This window comes from Anoplopoma fimbria, chromosome 16 (genome assembly GCF_027596085.1).
Source record: "Anoplopoma fimbria isolate UVic2021 breed Golden Eagle Sablefish chromosome 16, Afim_UVic_2022, whole genome shotgun sequence".
Taxonomy (NCBI): Eukaryota; Metazoa; Chordata; class Actinopteri; order Perciformes; family Anoplopomatidae; genus Anoplopoma; species Anoplopoma fimbria.
The window spans coordinates 21,974,292-21,997,823 of NC_072464.1; the positions used below are offsets into that span (position 1 = coordinate 21,974,292).

At 42.1% G+C, this 23,532-nt stretch overlaps 1 protein-coding gene across 5 annotated transcripts; it reads left to right on the plus strand.

Moving 5' to 3' along the window:
* The first annotated feature begins 918 nt into the window (after positions 1 to 918).
* Positions 919 to 22,976, plus strand: rif1 (replication timing regulatory factor 1). Of its 5 annotated transcripts, none has more exons than XM_054615209.1 (36): positions 919 to 1,006; positions 2,799 to 2,847; positions 3,782 to 3,919; positions 4,040 to 4,118; positions 4,242 to 4,338; positions 4,445 to 4,575; positions 4,700 to 4,794; positions 5,819 to 6,008; positions 6,261 to 6,353; positions 6,535 to 6,673; positions 6,777 to 6,928; positions 7,387 to 7,501; positions 7,613 to 7,783; positions 7,918 to 8,028; positions 8,637 to 8,699; positions 9,563 to 9,666; positions 10,126 to 10,212; positions 10,302 to 10,375; positions 10,726 to 10,906; positions 11,184 to 11,291; positions 11,401 to 11,550; positions 12,054 to 12,153; positions 12,238 to 12,527; positions 12,611 to 12,813; positions 13,446 to 13,539; positions 13,628 to 13,759; positions 14,585 to 14,727; positions 14,838 to 14,927; positions 15,011 to 15,065; positions 15,881 to 19,414; positions 19,508 to 19,636; positions 19,748 to 19,834; positions 20,803 to 20,918; positions 21,031 to 21,181; positions 21,311 to 21,437; positions 21,731 to 22,976. In XM_054615209.1, the coding sequence occupies exons 3-36, from the start codon at positions 3,801 to 3,803 to the stop codon at positions 22,057 to 22,059; spliced, it is 7,839 nt and encodes a 2,612-aa protein (XP_054471184.1). In that variant the 5' UTR covers positions 919 to 1,006; positions 2,799 to 2,847; positions 3,782 to 3,800; the 3' UTR covers positions 22,060 to 22,976. The 5 variants fall into 5 exon arrangements, with proteins under 5 accessions (XP_054471184.1, XP_054471187.1, XP_054471186.1 ...); XM_054615212.1 differs by having other exon boundaries at positions 9,566 to 9,666; XM_054615211.1 differs by having other exon boundaries at positions 7,616 to 7,783.
* The last annotated feature ends 556 nt before the right edge of the window (positions 22,977 to 23,532 follow it).

A 23,532-nucleotide genomic window follows, 5' to 3' on the forward strand; every position in this document is an offset into this window, starting at 1 on the left:
ATAATAACTACTTTAACTTTTGGTACTTTAAGCATATTTTGAGCAAAAATTTGTACTTTTGAATGCAGGACTTTTACTTTTTTTTTACTATCATTCTATTTAAAAAAAAAATCTTTATTCATATTCCTTTATCTTTTTATGTTTGATGTTTTGTGTCTTCTGCAAAGCATAAAGTATTTCCTATATATTATTATTTGATTGAAAACATCAAACATTTATAAATATATATAAATTAATATTAAAGATATATATATAAAGGTATACAAGATATATTATTATTAATATAAAATTTTATATTCTTTTAAAAAAAAAAAATCTTTATTCATATCAATTTATCTTAATTTTAACTATCTCTCTCTATATATTTATGTATATATATATATATATATATATATATATATATATATATATATATATATATATATATATATATATTATTAATATATCTATTATATTTTATCATTCTTCTATTAAAAAAAAATCTTTATTCATATTAATTTATCTTAATTTTAACTTTTGTGTCTTCTCTCATAAAGTATTTCCTTGTTGTTTTTATTTGCATTGAACACTGTCATGTTATATATATATATATAAATATATTTTCTTCATAACTATATATATATATATATATATATATATATATATATTATATATATATATATATATATATTTGAGGTATGTTTGGAAGAATATATCTATGTATATTTTATCATTCTATTTAAAAACATTTTTTTATTATATTCCTTCATCTTTTTATGTTTGATGTTTTGTTTCCTTGTTGTTATTATTATTATTTGCATTGAACACTGTCAGCTCGCTGTTCTCCTTATAAGGCAGAAAGGGGGCGGGGCCGGACGTGACGTAGGAGGGGTCAGAGGTAAATTCGTACGTCGGCGTGGTGGTTTGGCGCCAGCAGTGTTTTTTTTTCGCGGGGGCAAGAAGAGCACAAGAGAAGAAGAGAAGAGAGGAAAGAGGAAAGAGGCTGAAGCATCGGATTTACTGAAAGGTGAACTGGTCGTCCGGTGGTTGCACTGGTTCCAATGGTTTGTCTGTCTCTCTGCGTTTCTTCCTGAGAGGTGAGCAGCAGCAGCAGTGTCAATAAAGCTAACCTGTTGGGGTAGCTAGGTGTCGTTAGCAAGGCTGCAATGCTAGTGCTGTGACGTCTGGGCTCCCGGTGACGTCACGGGGCTCCCATTAGGATTGGCGTTAAAGTGCGTGCGTTTAGGTGTGATGGTGGGTGTTAGATTACAGGAACTGGTTTTGGTTCCTGTCCATGGGACTGCTGGCCTGTGGTAGCCTCCTGTAAACATGTATCCTCTCACATGTATCCTCTCACATGTATCCTGTATACATGTATCCTCTCACATGTATCCTCTCACATGTATCCTCTAAACATGTGTCCTCTCACATGTATCCTCTAAACATGTGTCCTCTCACATGTATCCTGTAAACATGTGTCCTCTCACATGTATCCTCTAAACATGTGTCCTCTCACATGTATCCTCTAATCATGTGTCCTCTCACATGTATCCTCTAAACATGTATCCTCTCACATGTATCCTCTAAACATGTGTCCTCTCACATGTGTCCTCTCACATGTATCCTGTAAACATGTGTCCTCTCACATGTATCCTGTAAACATGTGTCCTCTCACATGTATCCTCTAATCATGTGTCCTCTCACATGTATCCTGTAAACATGTGTCCTCTCACATGTATCCTGTAAACATGTGTCCTCTCACATGTATCCTCTAAACATGTGTCCTCTCACATGTATCCTGTAAACGTGTGTCCTCTCACATCTGTCCTCTCACATGTATCCTGTAAACATCTGTCCTCTCACATGTATCCTGTAAACATGTGTCCTCTCACATGTATCCTCTAATCATGTGTCCTCTCACATGTATCCTCTAAACATGTGTCCTCTCACATGTATCCTCTCACATGTATCCTCTCACATGTATCCTCTAAACATGTATCCTCTCACATGTATCCTCTAAACATGTGTCCTCTCACATCTGTCCTCTCACATCTGTCCTCTCTCATCTGTCCTCACATCTGTACTTTTAACATGCGTCCTCTCACATCTGTCCTCTCACATCTGTCCTCTCACATGTATCCTCACGTGTATCCTCTCACATATCCTCCTCTCACATCTGTCCTCTCACATCTGTCCTCACATCTCTCACTTTTAACATGTGTCCTCTCACATGTGTCCTCACATGTGTCCTCTCACATGTATCCTCTCACATGTATCCTCTAAACATGTATCCTCTCACATCTGTCCTCTAAACATGTCCTCTCACATCTGTCCTCTAAACATGTCCTCTCACATCTGTCCTCTAATCATGTGTCCTCTCACATGTGTCCTCTAAACATGTGTCCTCTCACATCTGTCCTCTCACATCTGTCCTCTAAACATGTGTCCTCTCACATCTGTCCTCTAAACATGTCCTCTCACATCTGTACTTTTAACATGTGTCCTCTCACATCTGTCCTCTCACATCTGTCCTCTAAACATCTGTCCTCTCACATGTGTCCTCTCACATGTGTCCTCTCACATGTGTCCTATCACATGTGTCATCTCACATCTGTCCTCTCACATGTATCCTCTAAACATGTGTCCTCTCACATCTGTCCTCTCGCATCTGTCCTCTAAACATGTGTCCTCTCACATGTGTCCTCTCACATCTGTCCTCTAAACATCTGTCCTCTCACATCTGTCCTCTCACATCTGTCCTCTCACATCTGTCCTCTCCTAACCCTTTGTGTCTTCATTTGACCCCTTAATGACCACAGCTCTGGATACAGTGGAGGGTGGACGCAGCTCTACATAGATCTCTCTGAGGTGAGTTATGTGTTTCTTATTTCTGTCTTTGCTTTTCTTGTTTTTGATTCATGATGTCATCTCTGTGAGGTGGCCATGGTGCATAGAGCTGATGCAAACCAAATACCACCAAATAGGCCACACACTTGTTTATTTATAAATATAGCAGTGTTTTCACAAGTTATACACTAATTCACACAGAGCACAGTAAGTAAAACTTTATTTAAAAAAAGGACACAGGTTGTAACACAGTGCTTCTGTATATTATTATTTTTAAAATATTATATAGGTGGAGGCTTCAAAAAAAGCCCAGTGGGCTTTCTGCCTCTTCCTGCACTGTAATATTATTTATCGATGTTATGTTTTTATATTTTTTTTCAATTGTGCAAATAAACTAAATAAACTTAACTTCTCAATAACTGTAGAAAAGAAAACCCTAATTCAAAAGCACACCGCGCATACAGAAAAGACATTAATACAAAAAAAACATGCGAATGCAACGCACTTAAGGACAAAGAAAGATGCACAGATCTATCCTTGGACTGGTAAATGTATAGAATATAAAAATTGTCAACACACTTTGCAGGTGTGAAGGGGGAGATTGTAAATAGCTAAATAGCAGTCACCTTTGGTTTTAGACTAAGGACATATTAGATTAATTTAAATGCATTTTTGTTTAGAAAGTAGTCTACAGTTGTTGCACTAGAAAGATATCGCTTCATGACACATATGGATGGACAGAAGGAATAATTACAGTCATCAATGACTTTTGAGACTTGCATATAGCACGCAAGTATTGATGGATTTGGAGGGTGGCATGAAGGGACGGGCTCGGTGTTGACGACTTTGCAACTTTCTCGCCAGATTAACAACTTTTGGAGCTAGTGCTTCAACTATTTTCCAGTTACCAACCCGAGCTTTAACTCCATCCTGCTCTCTGTGTCTCTTTCTAAAGGGCCTTGAGGAGGCGAGTAATGATGATGGCGACGGCGGAGCCGCCGAGCAGTTCCAGCTTCCTTCCCCTGCTGGAGTCTCTGGAGGACAGCGCCGCGGGACAGTCCGAACAGACGGACGCCTACCTCACCATCGCAAAGTACGTCACTAATGTTCTGCCTGTCCATGCTTTGGCCGTCCTCTGTATGTGTGAGAGGATGTGTTGCCTCATTCACAGCTACATTATGAGTAAACATAATCATTTATTTTTCCTCTCCAGTCGGCTCAGCGGAGAGGAAGGCCGACAGTTTCTCCCTGCAGTTGAAAAGCACTTTCCTCGTTTGGGCAAAGCCATCTTGGTGAGTCTATTGGACATCATTAATGCATATGAAGCTGGAGGAAGCTCCTAAATCTTCCATATTTCTATAAAATCTCTTCTATATATGATTCATAATTCTGCTTTTGTCTCCTGTTGTGTCCAGGCCCACATAAACAGTCCGACTGCAGAGTTGAGCCAAGCAGCATTGCAAGCTTTAGGGTTTTGTTTGTACCATTCTCACGTTGTCTCAGCAGTGCCTGGTAATTAATAAACATATTTTAAACAGAATTATTTATTCACTTGTTTATAAATTCTTTGGAAGTATAATTGCTTCTGAGGTTGATTCTCTTTTGCTTGTTTCTCCAGAAACCTTTGCAGCAGAAATACTTTCAGCACTTTGCTCCCTGGTAGTGAAGTCGACAGATAAGAACACGTGCACCAGAGCATTATGGGTCATCTCCAAACAGAGCTTTCCTCCAGGTGTGGTCGGCCCAAAGGTGAACATCTGCAGAGGCTTACAAACAGTGAAATATGACTGAAAAGCCAGGCAGTAGTAGTGGTGATGATTTTTTTAGTGTTTTCAGTGCTGCTGTTTTGATCCATGTTGCTTCCCTCACTCAGGTGTCGCCTATACTGGGAACACTGGAGAGTGTGTGGAGCCGAGAAGACATCCAGTCTGTGGTGATGGAGCACGAGGCCTTAAATGTTATCATCAGGTAAGAGAACAAGAGATGGTGTTTTAAAGGATGGGAATATCTATATTTACAACCAGGACATGTGAGTCCTACAAGTCTTCATTGTTATTAGTTTGTGACCAATACATGACGTACTGTGTCAATTGAGATGTATAGTTCTTTGTCTGCAGTAAGAAAGGATCACTCCGCCTCTTTTTGAAATTAGAGGTCTCTGATTAATCGCTTTGGCTAAAAGGGCAGCTGGCACTCTCTGCACTCCGTCTCTAAATGCATGACAGACTTTGAATTATGTCTTTCAACGTAGACTACATCATTTTTTCGGAAAGCAGTTCTCCACTCCATAAAAACTCAAAATGTCTCCATTTCTGGCAATAGTTTTAGAAATTGTGCGGTAAACTTTCCTCTCCCTGGACACAGCTGATTTTGTGGTATTCATGTCACCTCCGACCAGTTTTCAGTGTATGTCTCCCCACAAAAGATATCTCTAGAATATATATTGCAACTCTATCAGCTCTTTGTCCACCATAAACAAGCAGAGAGGTGGGAAAAGGAAATGTAACTTTAAATCCCCTAACAAGTTGGCATTCTCTCTTCCACATAATCCAGCTAACTAACTATCCATTCATGAAAAAATAATGTAAAATAAGTCATAAGCTCCGACTCTGATGTCTCTGTGATAACGTAGCAATTTGCTTTAACTATTTTTGTGGTTCGTTTAATGTTCAGTGATCCAGATTTAGGTTTTATTACTTTGACTTATATATTCAGTTCAACGGTTATCCAGTTTGTTCAGGCGTTAATGGAGTCAAAGATTGTCTTCATTAATCGTTTATCGTCTTTTTCCTGCTCCGAACTAACTTTATTATATCTGTCTTTTTTAAAAATTCAACACCAGCCAATTTCTAATGCAAATAACAGGAATGTTGAAGTCTAACATTGCATGGTAGAAAAATACTACTGCACGTATAAATATATTTTGTTGTCCAAGCTGAAACATTGACTGTGAATATAAGAGTTGGCTCTGATTGTTCCCGGTGTTTTAAAGGATGCTGGAGCAAGCTCCGGCCCAGATGGGTGACGGAGCTCTGAGGTGGGCGAAGCTCATCATCCCGCTCGTTGTCCACTCCGCCTCCAAGGTGCGTCTACGGGCCGCAGCCGCCATGGAGATGGGCATGCCTCTTCTGCTGGAGAAACAGATGGAGGTGGCCGGTATCATGGAGCCGATGATGTCCTCAGTGAGTGTCTCTGCCTGCCACTAACAGTGCTTCAGTAGTTGTTGGGTTTTTTTTCATACCACGTGGAATGAATGTTAATGGACTGCACAAAACGTCTGGAAATATTCAGCCCCGGTTTTAACACAACAGCAACATTTTCATGAGGAATTATGTATTTTAAAGATGAATCATTAACCTACTGCCTGACTTCTTAGTAATGAACACCTGCAAAGAGGAAAAGGAATTTAATAGCAACTCTTTATGTCTTCACAGAAACTGATCCCAGAGCTCCAGAAGCTTTTCATGTCCAAGAATGAAGCCAATGTTCTGAAGCTCTGGCCGTTATTTGTGAAACTGCTCGGGAAGGTAAAGTGTGTGTGTGTGTGTGTGTGTGTGTCTGCATGTTTTGTCTCTGAAATGTTGTGTGTGACTGACTACTTGCAGTGTGTAGGTTGCATCTTAAATAAACTAAAAGTTGTCTTCATTTGCAAAGGATACAGTATTTAGCTGTTTACATCATGCATATTGAAATGTGCTTCCTTCATAGTTGCTGCACAGAGGAGGTCCTTTCATCAACAGTCTGCTGCATCTGGAGGAACTGGGTTTCCGCAGCTCTTCTCCCACCATCAAGAAGATCGCCTTCATCGCCTGGAAGAGTCTCATAGATAACTTTGCCCTCAATCCAGGTGAGCCACTGACTCACTTTCTTTTTTTTTGAGCTCTTCACTTCAGCTTTTGCAAAGTCTCTCCGTGGCTTGAGTTTTACTTTCTTGCATGTCCCTCCTGTAGACATCCTGTGCAGTGCCAAACGTATGAAGCTCCTGATGCAGCCGCTCGCATCCATCAATGTCCGGACCGAAGTCCTGCTGCTCACCAAGGTGGAGGTCTGGTGGTACCTGGTGGTCCAACTCGGGCCCAACCTGGCACCAAACTTTGATCAGGTTGGACATTTCCCTCTGTCTCTCTCAACTTCTGTTACCACTCATTCACCTTTCACTGCCAATCTGCCCCCAGCAGAAACAAGACGTAGAGCCACCAGTATGTTTCTTATCTGTAGGACAGATTCTGAGTTGTAGCCATCGGTAGGAAGTTAGTGAGGTCCAGATTTGTATTATTTTAAAGATATTTTATAGCAAGGGGGGCTGTGTCCTTCCTCAGGAAATTGTGAGCAAATTTCTTTCTTTAATTTATGTAAAGGAAAACTAAATTCAGGTGACAATTCAAAATATAAAAATCTAACGGAGTGAGGGTCCTGGGACAGAGGATGTTGTGTGTTGACTTGTGATTTTGGGCTATGCAAAATAAATATATATGAGGCTCTCAGGCATTCTGTATCTATATTTCAAATATATTTATTCTCCTACTGACAACTTTTCTCATTTGATTTGTCTCTCTCCAGGTTTCTGTTCCTCTGCTTCATTGCACCATTGGATCCGACTCCTCTTCGGTCCCAGGCACTCCGTCTAGAGCCGTCACTCAAAACGGTGCCGTCACACCTGGCACGCCCATGTCTGGTCCGTTTACACAGGCACATCAATCACACACAGCGTTACACAAGTTGCATCAGAGTGAGCATGAACAATAACGGAGACTGTGATTTATGTTTTTGTGTGGTCCTCCTGCAGCAGGCTTCAACAGTCCGGCCAATACGTCCCGGATGAGCCTGAACTCCAGCGTCCAGATCCCCTCCACCTTCCCCTCCATCCAGCTGCTGGGCCTGGAGATGTTGCTCCACTATTTTCTGGGACCAGATGTTATCGCCACAGCGGCAAAGAAAAAACTCATCCTGAGTCTCGGTGAGAGTCAGAGAGCCACACTTTACCTACTAGTACATGATGGAGTTTCTTCATACATTTGCAGTGTTGGATAGATGATATAAAAAAAAGAAAAAAAAAAGTTTTATTGCAACATGATTCTCTCTTCATTCCAGAGCCATTGAACCACCCACTCCTCTCCGGCGCCTCTTCTTTCACTAAACATGCTGCCATTCTTACCTCCAACATCAGAGATGGATTCATCAATGTCGGCAAAGAAGCTCCAGGTAAACGGAGTCCACTGAAATCCAACACTCACTTTTTTTTTTTCTCTCCACCTTCTACTGATTTTGAATTAAGCCAGTTTTAATGTCAGAAGCTCCATATAAACCGCAGTTGGCTATACATGCGTGAATACTCAAAGTTCACAAATGTGGAAATGGTTGTTTCTTAATGATTTATGTTAGTGAAGTAATAAAAATATTAAGAGGATCATTGTTGGTAGCAAGTGGCAGTAAATCAAACTTTTACATGTGCTTTCGTAATCTGGTTGTTGGCTTTCTCTGCATCATTTCTTAGCAGGAGTTCATAACAAACTCAGCCCCGTGTTAAAACAACACAGTTGACTGCAGTGGGGGTGGGGGGGGGGGGTTGTTTTATCGTACTTGTGGGAAAATGAAATACCAGCTAAAGAAGTTAGAGCTCTTCATATCACTTGATCTATGCAAGACTTGGTTCAAAAATAAGGGTACTGATTGCTGATCATCTGAATGTAAATCTGTCTTTTGCAGTAAGTGTTCTACTAATATTTCCTGCCATAAGCATCTTTCACCCAAAACCTGCTGTCTTTAATTGCATAATCACACTAACAGTTCCATCTCTTCTCGTCCTTCAGATGCTCTTTTGGCCGTTTTATGGACGAGTCTTGTCCGGTTTGTCAACTTAACTATAGAATCTGGTGAGTACTTTAACGTTAAGTCATCTCTATTACATGTGATTTATGAAGAGAACTCTCCAAAGCAATTTAATGTTGCTTTCATTTGTTCCATATTTTCATCAAATAGTCAATCAAACAATCTTCTTCTCTCCAGTCCAGAAGCTAAACATGCACGATTATGGTTTGTTACATCTTTAGAAGCAGTTTTTTAAAATGTGTCTGTAATTAGATAACTTTTAAAAAGCACAATTTTTTTCTTTGTCAGTATTTTGAGTGACTTGTTGATTTTACGGATTCTATTAACTTCATGAACTACAAGTACGATTTTAATACTGAGTAGACGCTAAAGGCATTTAAAGGGCTTTTATTTGTTTGTTCATTGGTATTTCTTGTAGTTTTATTACCACAAGAAACACTTTTATAACTTGCAAACTCCAGCTATAAAATAAAGGAACATGAAAAATCAGAGCTCATATATGATTTTCCCGCTCCTTTATGTTATTGTCTCAGTAGAACTCTTTTAACTGTTATTGTGGCTGCTGTTCTGCAGTGCGGGGATCTTACAGTTGTGGTTCCCGCCTCGTAGCTCCACATAGAGCACTCTGATTGGGTCCGGGCTCTGTCCTTTGGGTCGAGGACCAGTAAGACCTCGTCCTCGTCTCCTGCCCGGCCCATTCCCACTGTCACATCAGTTTAAGTCAGAGCGGTCAGGTCCTCGTGGTCTGGACTGCCGTGAAGAGAAACAAACACTGAGGGGTTCGTCCCCAATGATGACTCTCTTCTCTAAAATTTAAAACATTTCCTGCAAAAAAAGCCTCTTTTAAAAAAAAATCAGTTTTTTGTTTGCATTTGTCATTGTGATGACTCTCTCCCCTGGCTGTCAGTAGGCAGTAAGAAGGACCGTCAGGGCGGGGAGGTGTTGACGCTGATGCTTCAGGCTCTGCAGAGCATCGTCGCCTCAGAAGCTCTGCCTGCAGACAAAGTCCTGGTAAGACCCAGATCCCAAACCTTAAAGTGTGAATGCTCATCTTTCATGTACCTCTCTCACTGTAGGTACACACAGAATACATGTAGTTACTATTTCTATAAATCCTCAAAATAAATACTAATTCATGCACCAACAGGTAGTATTTAATGATGCACTGTAGAACTTTTAAGGCTTTTGATATTGACATTATTAAACATAGTTGGTCATTTTTTGGGGGGGTAACCTCTATTTAAAGGCCAATTTTTTTTTTCCTTAGTAGAACTCATTTGTCAACTTTTAGTGATGATTTCTTTATTGATTTTCTGTTTCAGGGAATCTCAGCTTGCTTGTCTGGCTGATTTTTAACCAACTGTTATTTGAATATCTATGAATTTGATTTGTTCTGTTAGTTTTTTCATTTGGTTTTTTTAGAAGTTGAAATGGCTAAAAGCTAAATATCTGTTGAATCTTTTTCCTCAGATCCTGTTTGAGGCCACAGTGAAAGGTATTCCCCAGAGAGTTCTCGGCTCCGCCTCCTACCAAGTGGGCAAGATGGATGTTCTGAATGTGAGTGCTTCTCTCTTCTATGTGAAGCTCATGTTCGTATTCATTTATGAAAAGAGGATTTGGTTAAAAATGTGTATTTCATTCCTCAGGGAACGCCGGCTCTGTTCCTCATCCTCCTCCTCTACAACAGCAGCTTGATCTCCGCCTACATCGAGGACGAGAGGTGGGTCTGATGTTCATTGAGGTTGAGTGTTGTTAGGTATACCACTTTAAATACAGTACTAATGCATCATTTAACCTGCTTACAGTGTGATAGATAAGTTTGCCGCCCTCTGGCAGTGCAAATGTAAATTACAGGATGAGTGGTAATTAATTTGCCAATATGTGTGCTTTTTCCAATTTAAAAACCTAGTTGATTTTTTTTTTATTTATTTATATTTTCCCAGCCTTAAAAAAACATAATACACCTTTTAAGCTTTATCAAATAATCTTTTGCTTTGGAGTTGTGTGCATTCATAAATGTGGTACCCACTCTTCACATTAAAGTGTTTCTTCGTGTCTTTCCGTCTGCAGGTTCTTCCAGAGCCTTCAGACTCTGGTGGGCTGCGGTCTGTCGGGCCCCACTTCCCCTCTGGCGTTTGGGGAGGCGGTGCTGGCCGCCATCAGACGCAGCGCCGGGTCCGTGCAGAACAAGGAGCAGCTGTGGAGGATGTGGAGCGTGATGGTCAGCCCGCTCACCGACACCATCACACAGGTAGGCGGAGAAACGGAAGGAACGGGTCATCAATGTTGTCATTTATTGGCATTATTTAAAAGATCCCTACAAGTAGAATGCTTTTATAGCTAGCTTTACTTTGCCAGCAGGAAGTGAAGAACAAAATTAGTTTATTTTTATTTAATTATTAACTGAATTAAAGCGTAGCAATACATGTACAATTGCAGAACATAATGAGCGTTGGAGAAGCTTTTTACTCCAGTTACGTGATGCCAGCAGAACGCTACATTAACATTTTCATTCTTCTTTTGTGCAGTCGAATGAAGTGAACCAAGGTGACGCTCTGGAGCACAACTTCAGCGCCATTAACTCTGCCTTGTTGTTCCCCATCACACACCTACTACATGGAACACCACTACAGCAGGTCTGTTCTTAATGACCGGCTTACTTTTTAATCACCAACTGTCCTTGAGAAAGCCACGAGTTACCGATCCAGAGATCCTGTTTTCACTCTGTTTTTGTCTTTTGTTCAGGCGGCCCATAAGTCGATGCTTTCTTCGTGGTCCAAACTGTACAAAGTGTTCGCCCGCTGCTCCGCTCTCGTGGTCACGGCTGAGGAGAACATCTGCTGCGAGGAGCTCTGTGCGAAGATGACGGCTGCGATAGACAAAGACGCCCTGAAGGTGAGTCAGAAACTAGCATCACTGTAAAGCAACAATAAACACTGACATGGTGATATCTAGAAATATGAAGTTATCAAACCTGAGAGAAAAAACAACTATTTGGGGAAAAAACGTGAAAATAAAATAAAAAAAATTGCTGTGGAAATACTTGGGTCCATATTTCACATTTTGTCAGAATTTGCTTTTAAATTTAAAATATTCATCCACATTAAGGAACCAGTGAATATGATTTTATGGCATCTAGCTGAATATAATTCTTGCTAAAACCTTTTTTAATGTGTTTTCAAAATAAAAGCATTTGAAAATTCCGATTGTTGCTACTGAACCTTTAATCCATGTCTGTAGGTTCAGGAACTTTTTTGTTGTTGAAAGAAAAGACAAAAATAAAAACCTTATTATTTATCACACATGATAGCTGCACATATAAATGGTGAACATATTCCTTTTTAATTTGTTTTGAAAACAAGCCTGCTTTAATGTATCGATGCTCTCTGATCCTCCAGGTTCCTTCTACGTTAAATGCTGTTGCCTGTATCCTCCAAGTCATGGTGGAGTGTGTGGACTTCTCGCCGTTCACGCCTCAGTTTCAACAAAAGATGAAGTGTAAGAGAACTTGTGCTAACCGTATTTCACTCTCCACACTTGGATTAAATGGAGGATTTAATCTTGACTCACTCCTTCTTCCAGCTCCTCACACTCCAGTAAACTGGACGAGGAAGAGGAATAAGGTTCTGGGGAATCTGTCCACCTTCCAGTCCCTGCTGGTTCAATGTCTAGAGGTCTATCTGGAGGGACCCGAGTCTCCCTCTGAAGCCACAGGAGCCGCCCTGGTGTCCATCCTGTCGGCTCTCTTCACCAACCTCGCTCTCGCCAACACCATCAAGGAAGCTCTGACTTCTCTGGTTCGACCTCTGACCCTCTTCTACAAACAAGCAGCCAGCGAGCCGTCTAAGTTCTCCTCACAGCTACAGGCAAAGGTGGGTTCTTTGTCAGACGACAACCCAAGTGTTTCTTTTACTTTTAAGCATTAATATACTAACGATCTGCTTTTCTCTTTCAGTTGGAGAAGCTCCTCTGTGACGTTCTCGGCTGCCTGCAGACGCGCTCTGCTTTGGCGTACGACGACGCCCTCCTGGCTCTGCTCTCTCCTCTGCTCTGTGTGGCGTTTCCTCACAAGAACAAGCAGCTCCGCGGCTCGGTCGCCCAGTTCTGGAACGCAACGTTCGGCAACTCAGTCAGCCTCACTTACCCCGACGAGATCAGGTAAAAGATCCTCGGGTCACATTTAATACCGCGTTCACATTTTGACCCGAGCAAAAGGTCAAATGCACGTTTATTCAAGTTGACCGAGATGACCGCACCTGCTGCATGTGGTCCCAAAACCGCGTTCTGAACAGCAACCGGTTCTAAATAAGTGAAAACTCAGAGTATTGTTAAGGTTAACGGTTCTACTATCACCTAGCTAATTGTTTAGTTTGGAACTTTTTGCATCACTGCTTAAAAAAAAGACTATTTGTTTACATACAAGAATCTTCAAGCAATGTCCATTTCTTTCTTAATTGAGTGTTTTTCCTCATAAAAAAAAAAAATGATGCGTATCAAAAAGGAACTGAAGCAATAAGAAGTATCGATAAGAGTACTAGTATCGATAAATTCCTACCATACCCACCCCCAGAGGTGGAGGGTAAAATGAAGGAGCGACTTCATTGAACCTTTGTTGTCAGATTCTTCTGCATGTGTTTGGCGATTTCTTTATAAAATCATGATGATGACATACTGCTACAACGGGACTGTAACAATAGAAACTTTCTTGTTTTATGACTGAACAAATGAAGAAAAATATTAATTTCGGTGTGCTGACATCAATCTTAAAAGTTGCCATTTTCTTTACACAGACCAATATTGAGCCAAGTGAAGCAGAAGACCCCGATCATTCTTCCCGGCTTTGAGGTCGTCAGTGTTCCCGACGAGCTCAGCGGACATTACTCTGTGAGTTGCTCTTTAGTGTTGTGATTTTAGCTATACTCTCTATCCTCTCATTGTTGTTATTTGTGGCTGATCTTGTTCGTGTCTTCAGAGTGAGAGCTCCCAGATGGAATCAAACCTCAGCGGGATGCCGGTTTCGTCCGTGGGGAAGAGGGACTCGCTGCTGAAAAAGGCTGCTGAGCTGAAGGACAGCAGCTCCGTGAAGGCCTCCAAGTCAGTTTCTGTAAGTTCAGACTCGGACCAGACCAGGTTTCACGAGGAACCTGTTGTGTTGCGCAAAATGTTAAAACCTACATTAGAGACCAACATATTAGACACACTATAAAGCTTAATGTGAGAGATTTAGATGTATGGAAAGGTTAATGTTTACTACTTGTATCTACAGAGTCACCTGTTTGTGTTGGCACATTCTTTAGTCAACAAGGGAGACAGGGATTTTGTTTTCCAGTAGCTTTGCCAGATGTTTTATCACTGGGAACGTGAAGTGCTGCAAAATATGTTTATTAAGGCACCGACAAGCTGTGAGGACACTATTGGAATACAGAGACACTGTTACACTAACTTTTTGTATTTTGAGGTGTCTCAGGCTTGGGTGGGGCAAAATGGCCCCCTAAAATTGAGCCCTAATTTTGGGGCTTCACCTACAAGACGTACAAGAAAGCCTCTTAAAGGTATCCCGAATGCCTGTCCTTTTTGAATAACGTGCCATTTTAGCCAACTTTAGCCTTTTACAGGCGCTTTACTCTAACAGACTTCTCCTGCAGATTTAATCAGATCGACTTCAAATGTGATCGTTATTTATTTATTTATCTATTTGTTTGTGATGTGGACGAGGGGCCAGATCTTCACTGCTTGAAGCTTTAATTCAATGTTGATGTAATGTAAAAAAACAAGATGAGAAATCTCCAATTTTGCAATGAGAGAAAGCATTTCGTTAGGATGCAACGACCGTTACAGCTGCTAAATATTTGACTCAGACTTGTTTGGTTTCTCATTGCTCATCATTCCACCGTTGCACAACTGGTTTCCTTTGTGTTCCCTTCAACAGACAAAGCTGGACTTTGGCTCTCCTAAGCCTCCTCCCAGAGGAGTGTTGGAGGAAGAGGCCTCCATCGACTTTGTCTTCATTCCTCCTGAGACGAAGGAGCGAGTTCTGACTGAGCACCAGAAGGAGGTGAAAAGGACTAAAAGGTCAGATTTATCCTCTTGTCTGATTGAATGTTTTTTCATTAATGCCACAGATGGACAAAGTGTCCATGTTGTCAGTCTTCTGTAGAGCTAATGTTCTCTTTGGCACACAGGGTTGACATCCCCGCCATGTACAACAACCTTGATGCTTCTCTGGATACAACGGTTTTCACCCAGTACACACAGAGTCAAGAAGACTCTTTGTAAGTCCTGAGCTTCTGCCACAAGAATCAAGATAAATCTCTCTTAACACAGCATTCGTATAATAAAAAATGCTTTCCCACAGGGACAAACTGGCAACTGAACAAGCTGACAAGGTTACCAAAGAGGCTCCTGGCAAGGTAATGAAAAACACACATACAGTACCCATCGCGGTCAAAAAGACAAAAACACCAGGAAAGAGTCCACTGGGGGCTTGTTTTGTCCTGTTTTTCATTCTGCAAAAACGAGAATGAATAGAACAGGAACTCTTTGTACATTGTTACTTGCAGCACTTAATAGTAAACACAGCCCAAGTGTATTTTAGTATTAACTGCAACTGGAGTTTTTACCGTTAACTGACCTAACACTGTTGGAAAAGTTACCCACAAAAGTGGCACAAAAAAAAGCAGAAATCAGATAGTCTAACAATATTTGGTTGCGGTTGGGATCCCGCACTGCTCTTCCTGGGGGATCCTTAGTTTTCCCAAACCAGATGTATAATCTCCCCAGTATGTTGTGGGTCTTCTCCAGAGTCTCCTCACATGTATGCCCCATGAGGCATCCAGGAGACATCCTGATCACATGGGGGAATAGCTCCCAAATGTTCTTGCAACGCATGGAGAAAAAAAAAAGCTTTTTAATTCATTTAAGCAGTACAAAAACATGTTTTAGCCTAAATGCATTGTCTTTATGGTGTGCCCTTCCCACACAGACACAGATTAAGTTACTGTTATGAGTAGAGAACCCCAGAATATTCTTGTTTTTTAAATGAGTGACATATTATGGAGCAATGAAACGTTTACATCACTATTTGATTGTCATTTGAGACTAGTCCTGAGTTAAAAAAAACTCAATGTCACCAAACTTGCATTGTGTACATATAAACACTTTGAAAGTGTATGATTTTGTCCTTTGCAGACAGACTTAGTTTTAAGCATTTGTTGTTTTTTTTCAGGTTCCTCAGGAAGTAGAAATAGAAGATTCAGAAGAGACTCAAGATTTTGCCAGTCCAGAAGCGTTGGAGAACATGCAAGAAAACCAGCAGCAGCAGGAGGAGATCATTCCTGAGTCGGCTGACGTTTCTATGGAGGATAAAGCCAAGAGTGATGATCCAGCAGAAGACATGGACCTGCAGTCCACAGAAGGCACAAGTCCTAACATCTCTGGTTCTTCAGATTTGGTCACAGGAACTCCCCAGAAACCCAACAGTCGCCGTCAGTCCTTTATCACCCTGGAGAAGTATGCTGAGGGAAAACCTGCCAGCCCCAGCAGCTCGTCCTCCTTCACAGGTCCCCTCATAAAGACCTCCAACAGCCAAGAACGCTCCAAAGCCAGCAAGAAGTCGTCCGCTCGGGCTTCCCGGACGTCCACTGGTCCTCACTCTCAGGATTCCCAGTCTTCCCAGACAGGAAGCATGAACTCGCAGTATCCTGTGAACAATCCTCTTGATTCCCCTGTAAGGCCAAAAGACTCTATGACAAAAAGTGAGCCGGTAAGGCTGACTGAGAGACTGCCCAGTGACCCAACAGAAGACGAAGACCTTATCCCGGACACCCAGACTGAAGTGGAGGGCAATGAGGGTACACAATTGGCTACTTCATCAGAGGAAATACAAAAATCAAGCCAGGAAGAGGAATCTGAACCATCTCTGGATGATTCTCAATCTTCTCCAGGAGAACCAAGGCGGTCCGGACGCTACAGAGTCAAACCTCTGCTTCCCGGAGAGGACCCTGAGGAACGGGATGAGAAATACACGCTGTCGAAGAGACGACGTTCTGGAGAGGAACTTAAAGGGGATTCTCCAAAGTCGAGCTCAGCGCAAAACAGGCGAAACACGAGAAGTATGCAGGCTGCTGAGGAGGACAGTGGATTACGAACAAGGTCTCAGAGGGACAAGCGTGAGTCGAGCCAAACCAACTCTCAGGGACGATCAAACAAGAAGATCAAGCTGTTCAGCAGTTCACAGGACTTCCTCGATAAACCTGAATCCAAAAGGAGAAGCAGCAGTGTGCGGGAGTCCAGCCAAACTGACTTGCCGTCTGATAACGAAAGCCAGTCACAGGGTAAGCAAAGACGGCGGAGTAAAGCGTCGTTGGAGACCAAGGAGGATGCTGAAATGAAGAAAAAGGTTTTGCCTGACAAGGAAGAGTCCAGCCAAACTGCCAAACATGATCTTGTAGAACTGTCCAAAAAGGATGAAGATAAGCCAAAGACAGATTCTAAGGCGATCACTCCTTCCCCTCCAACAGGTGGCAAATCCCAAGAGTATGAGATTGTAGAACAGACTGTAAAAGATGGTGATAAACAAAATAGAGATTCTGAAACGATCACTCCTTCACCTGAAACTGGTGTTAAATCCCAAGAGTTTGAGCTTGTAGAACCGACTGAAAAAGACTGTGATAAGCAAAAAGGTTCTCAAACGATCACTCCTTCTCCTCAAACTGGCGGAACATCCCAAGAGTTTGAGATTGTAGAACAGGCTGAAAAAGACGATTTTAAGCAAAACAAAGATTCGCAAATTATCACGTCTTCCTCCCAAACTGGTGACCTATCCCAAGAGTCTGAGCGTTTAGAAAAGACCAACAAGGACGAGATAGATTCTCAGATAGTCGCTGCCCCTCCAGCTAGTGACGAGTCCCAAGATGGAACCAACAAATCAAAAAAGTTGGTGAATAAATCAGAGGACAAAGACAAACCCATAACAAGTGAAAGCACAGACGACAACCTTAGTCAAGAAGACTCTCAAGTGATCACACCCTCATCTTCTGAAAGCCAGTCTCTGCGCCGGTCCAGAAGAAGCAAGGCATCATCTGAGGAAGCAGAGTCGCAAGATAAAAGTGAAAATAAGGATTCATTGGACAGAAAGAGGCGGTCTAATTCTCAGCCAGAGGCCAGAATTGGAGGTAGGACCAGAAGGAGCATGGTACAAGAGGAGCAGTCAAAGTCAAGTCCTACCGCAACCCCAGAGAGTTCTCAGTCATTAGAGCCTGCAGGGTCATCAGAATCCTCCAAAGGAAGGGGCCGATACTCAAGAAGATCTTCTCCGGCGTTGCCAGCAGCCGCCAAAGAATCCTCGGAGTCTGAATCCTCGGAGGTCAAAGAAAATCTCCCCGTGCCCAAAAAGAGAGGACGGAAACCTCGAGCGTCTCTTCCAAGTCCTCTCACCATTGAATCTAAAGAAGGCAAAATGAATAAAAGTATGGTAAAGGATGATTCTGATACTTCTCAAAAGGCCGATTCACAAAGCATAGAAGCTAAAACTACAACGGATTTAGAGGATTCACAGGCATCCCAAGACCTGCAGGACTCTGAATCGCTCCAGGTTACGTGTAACGCTGAGGAGCAAAGTAATGAAGAATCACCGATGGAGGTGGAGGTGGAGGTAGAGGTGGAGGTAGAGGGTGAGGCTGCTGTAGAGAAAACTGAGACTGAGGACCTAAAGAAGATCGAATCACCCAGTGTGTCGCCTCTCAAGGAGCAAACACAAGAGGACTCAAACGTTGAGAATACCTCTTCACAGGAAGGTGACACTGGTGATTTGCCATCTGCTGACCTGCCTGAATCAGTCGGGACCAGTTCTGAGCAGACTGATGAAAAGTTGCCCTGTGACCCGTCTGTGTCATCTGCCGAGGACGAACTAGCGCCTCCTGACGGGACAACAGAGAAACTGCAGGTCTCCGAGCCTTCAGAGGAGAAGGCTGAAGAAGTGTTTGAAGAATCCGGGGACAATGTTACAGGAAAACAACAAGACGACTCGGATTCAACCCACCAAGAAGATCCAGTTGTTCCAGTGGAGGACAGAGCTGAAGACGTTCACGATGCGTCCTTTGGACAAACCCCCGTCGAGTGTCCAACTTCTTCAAAGGACGAGGAACCGTCTGCTTCGGACAATGAAGACGACTCGACAACCCAGAAAGCGGAGGCCAACGCGGGAGACGACGTCATCACGCCGCTGCAGGAGAGCGATAAAGACGACAAAGCCCAAACTGCGGAGTGTAACGACGAAGAGGAAACTGCGGAGTGTAACGACGGAGAGGAAACTGCGGAGCGTAACGACGGAGAGGAAACTGCGGAGTGTAACGACGAAGAGGAAACTGCGGAGTGTAACGACGAAGAGGAAACTGCGGAGCGTAACGACGGAGAGGAAACTGCGGAGTGTAACGACGAAGAGGAAACTGCGGAGTGTAACGACGGAGAGGAAACTCAAACCGCCGACGCTGAGAACGACGTGGTTGTAAATCTGGATGCCGCTCTGGCCGACGTCGGCAATGCTTCAGAGTTCACGGAATCGACAAGCAAAGATGTTTTCTCTGATTCTCCGGCGAAGCAGAAGGACCTGGAGGCTTTAATGGCGGCAGATGTTGGTGAAAGCCCCAGCAGTGGAAGGACCAGAGGAACCTGGTCTCCCTCAGCCTCCCCATCAACCAGTATTCTAAAGAAGGGCCTGAAGAGACCGCTAGAGGAGGAGACCACCTCACCGCTTGTCAAAGTAAGAGACAAAGTACTTGTACAATCTTAAAATGCATTTCAAACACAAGTGCTGCTATTAAAGTCTTTTATTTTCTCCTTTTAACCTTTGCAGTCCAGACGTGTTTCTTTTGCCGATCCAATCCAGCATCAGGAACTAGCAGACGACATCGATCGTCGCAGCCCGGCCGTCAGAACCAGCTCCCCCAGAAGATCCAAGGTCAGCGGGATCCCACAGCCCAAGGTATGACTTGTTCTTGAATGCCATATTTCTGATCAAAATAAACCCACATTTTTCTCCAGCAGCTGATCTGCTTCGAGCTAACATGACACATTCTTCTGCTCCTCGTTCTAGTATGTGACTACACCGACAAAGGGCCTGCTGATCCTGAGTCCCAGAAATCTGCACAGTCCAGGTTACAAGAGCTCCAAGAAATGCCTGGTATGCATCCATAAGACACTTCAAATCAACATTAGTTCTTGTCAGCGTTTTCTTTGGGAGGCGGTTACTTAAGGTCAGAAACCAGTTGAGTAATTGGGTTTTTAGCCGTGCTAGAGTTGTGACCTTCGGGATGGAAATATATATTTCAACAACTGTTGGATGCAAGGCTATAAGGCTGTACTGAATCTTTTGAAGTTCAAAATGTATGACGTTGACATAATTATTATTACTAATAACACAGTAACTATACACTTGGTGAGCGACGTGGCACTCGGTCCTCGTCTCTGTAATCGTCTCATTCCAAAAGTCAGAATGTATTTGAAAAATATAGTTTTTATTTAACACAATCTTCCGCCTCAATCCATATCTGTTTCAAAAACGACTTTCACTGCGGTCTAGAAGTACAAAGGGAGGAACGCAGCTTTATTAGCAGAGTGGTCCTGCAGCAATCTAACAGCACCATAAATGACATTTATATAACCACAGGACACAATCATATATTTAGGTTTTACAATAAAAACATCCCATAGAGCAATAGATGGCCATGACTTCGTACAGACGTCGATGAATCCCAATGATCCCCTGTCTTTACTCAACCAATCCAACTTTCTGTTTGTACAATATTTTTGTTTGTAATTAGCAACTGTTACCATGCTTACACACTAAACGAAGATTGTAAACATTATACTTGCTAAACATCAACATGCAATGATTATCATTCATAGCATAGCACACATTCTTCTTACCTGATAAAACATGGCGCCTGTGTTACCCACAATGCAACTTGACAAGTGACACTTGCCCTTTTTAATGTGCTGTGAAGTCGCTATGATCAGTGGGTGTCTTAAAAGCTTCATAGAGTTCTGTTGGTGCATCACGAAGCACTTCTGCAGTGTTCTGATTGGTTAAGTCTGGTAACCGTTGGAGACTATTGGTCCTAACGGTACCTGCAACCCTTCTTCCCCCAGATTTCTGAAATGAGCCAAGAGCCGCGGCCCGTCTCCAGAGACTGTATCTATCCCGCCCTGGTTGGCTGCTCTACTCCTGTGGAAGCTGTGCTGCCTCAGATATCCTCCAACATGTGGTGAGTACAGCACAGGGTTAATAAAAGGAAATGGTTTATCAAATATTCATCCTATCCATCTACCGTCTTATCAGGTGCGTCTGTGTGCTAACGGTGTTGATCCTGCTCACAGGTCTCGTGGTTTCGGGCAGCTTGTTCGAGCGAGAAACATCAAAACGGTCGGTGACCTCAGCGCTCTCACTCCCAGCGAAATCAAGACTCTGCCAATCCGCTCCCCGAAGATCTCCAATGTCAAAAAGGCACTTAGAAGTTATGAACAACAGGTATGGCTGTGGATTAGAGGGCTGCAAACAGCATTGAGATCACACACACAAGATGTTGGTAAAATGCAGTTTTCCAAAATGTATGAAAGTGACGTTCTTGTATTTGACATCTGAACACTTCTCTTCCAGCGTAAAGGACGAGGTGTCGATGAGTTGAAGAGTTTTGATGAAACGGAGATGATGACCTCTGAACTGGAGGAGAACGCAGCTCCTCAAAACCAGGACGAGGAGGATAAGACCTCAGGAGAGACACTAGGTGTGTAAGAAATATCTGCCACTGTATGCTGTGACTCAAATTTTAAAGCAATCTTGAAATGTATTTATTACTTTCTGCGCAAATCTACATTTAACCAAAGTATTGGTTTAAGGTCAAAGAAATAGTTTGACATTTTGGGCCTATTTTCTTTCTTGCAGATGGTTAGATGAGAAGATAAATACCATACTCACTCTACCAAAACTACCTGTACAGTGTATATGAAGTAACTTAGTGGTATTGATCCTCTTCACTTCCTTTTATTAAGTCTGTTAACATCACCTTTCCATTTACAGCAACCGAGCTGTTGGACGAGCCCGTTCCTGCAGATGAGAGGCCGGAGCAAGACGGCTCTGGGAATCAGACCCCCGACACGCCGACCGGAGAACACGAACCTGTAGAACGGCTGCACCCCGAGGGACGGCTGCAGTCGGAGGTGGAGGTCCTGAGCGGCAGGATGACTCCACTAGAACTCAGTTACTGCTCCTCACAGCAGCTCGTCCAGATGCACGACCGGTTAGGAGGCCTGATGAGGAGCGTGGTGGTCGAGCTGCAGACGCGCCTCTGCCAGACCGAAGGCCGACCCCGAAGAGCCCGTTCCCCTACCCAAGTGTTAAAAGACTAAAGAGACGAGAGGACTCTGCATTAACGGATGACCCTTTCTTTTATCGTTAAATCAACAAACTTTTTTACAAAGAAAGATTTTATGCTTTTAACTCAGAATGCCTTGGCCTTTTTTTTTTTTTTTTTTGGCTTAAAGTGTTTTTTTTAAATAAATTCTAGCAGCACTTTTTCCAATCTGTAGCCTGAGATGTTGGATAGTTTATATGAATTTAAGAAACACTCAAAGGGAAGCACAGTTACACTTTTTTAAGCTGTGTCAAAAGGATGAAATGGTTTTTTTAATAGTTGTAGTCCTGACATGGATGGTTTTATTCCTTCTATCCTGAAGACTGATGTATGACTACAAATGTATTTAGAAGAAAAATATCATTTCTCACCATTCTGTACCAATTTTGTACATATGCCTTCTCTCCTGTCATTTAAATCCTCCATGTGCCTGTTTTTAGGCTGTTTACAATTTAACACAGTGCTCTTGTATATTTTTTATTTTTAGTCATTTTTCTGTCATTTCAGTTTAACGTCTTCTTGCATTTTTTTTAAGTCATGACGCATACTGTAGATGGTGGTAGACAGTCTGCACTTCTGTCTTTATCTGTTTTTAAAATGCTTCAATAAAAGACAACTTAGATTTTTTTATAAGTTCGATTGCATTTTTAAACTTGTTGATTTGCATAAAGAAACATGTTGTTCATAAAATGACCCCAATGCTGCCACTTTTCGGGGAGAAAAAAATGAAATGTGATGATGACCTGGGTGCAATCTTTAACATTTTAATGGATGTCCATACACAAATATATAAATTCTTTAGAATTTGCATTTTAAAGACCAAAGTTGATCATCTTGCAGAGACGCTGTACAAATGCTATGATATAGAATCAGACTAGGAGCTCAATAGTTCAGATGTTTTTAAGTATTTTTTTGGGGGGGGGACAAAAAGTAAAACTGTCTTCAAAAGTTAATCTGAAGATATCAAGTTAATAAATGTAAAATTCTTTGTTTTCCTGGACAGTTTTTCTTTTTTGAGCTGCGGTTGAGGAATCCTTCAAACCAAAAAGTCTAATTTTGAACATCTCCACTCAATTTGACCGACACAATAAATCTGGTTTCCATATTCAGGCTAAGATATTAGAGAAGCTTCATATTCCTCGTTCTATTTCTCCTCGAGAACCCATTTTGTAGCTGGTTTTCTAACTGGCCGACACTAACCAGCACCACAAACATGCACTTATTGGAACAAAGTGTTATTTTCTGGTTTGGATTCATGGTTTAGGAAAACACTGAAATACTGGTTTAAAGTTGCTCTACAGGACAGAATCAGGAACTTACAGTCCAACAAAACATGTTTCAATTCTATTTCTCGGTTCAGAGTTTATAAATGTTTTGTGTGTAAGCCTCCATGTTTAGCAGACATATTTGCATGTATATGCAATATTGTTTTCCCACTGACCTCACTGTGAGGTCTCTGGATCAGAGC

Bases quoted from the DNA above. Each gene is read 5' to 3' on its own strand.
- rif1 (XM_054615209.1), top strand. From the start codon at position 3,801: ATGATGATGGCGACGGCGGAGCCGCCGAGCAGTTCCAGCTTCCTTCCC. The intron at 14,728-14,837 runs GTCAGATTTATC...TTTGGCACACAG, and splicing joins GAGGTGAAAAGGACTAAAAG to GGTTGACATCCCCGCCATGT. The intron at 19,835-20,802 runs GTATGCATCCAT...TTCTTCCCCCAG, and splicing joins AGAGCTCCAAGAAATGCCTG to ATTTCTGAAATGAGCCAAGA.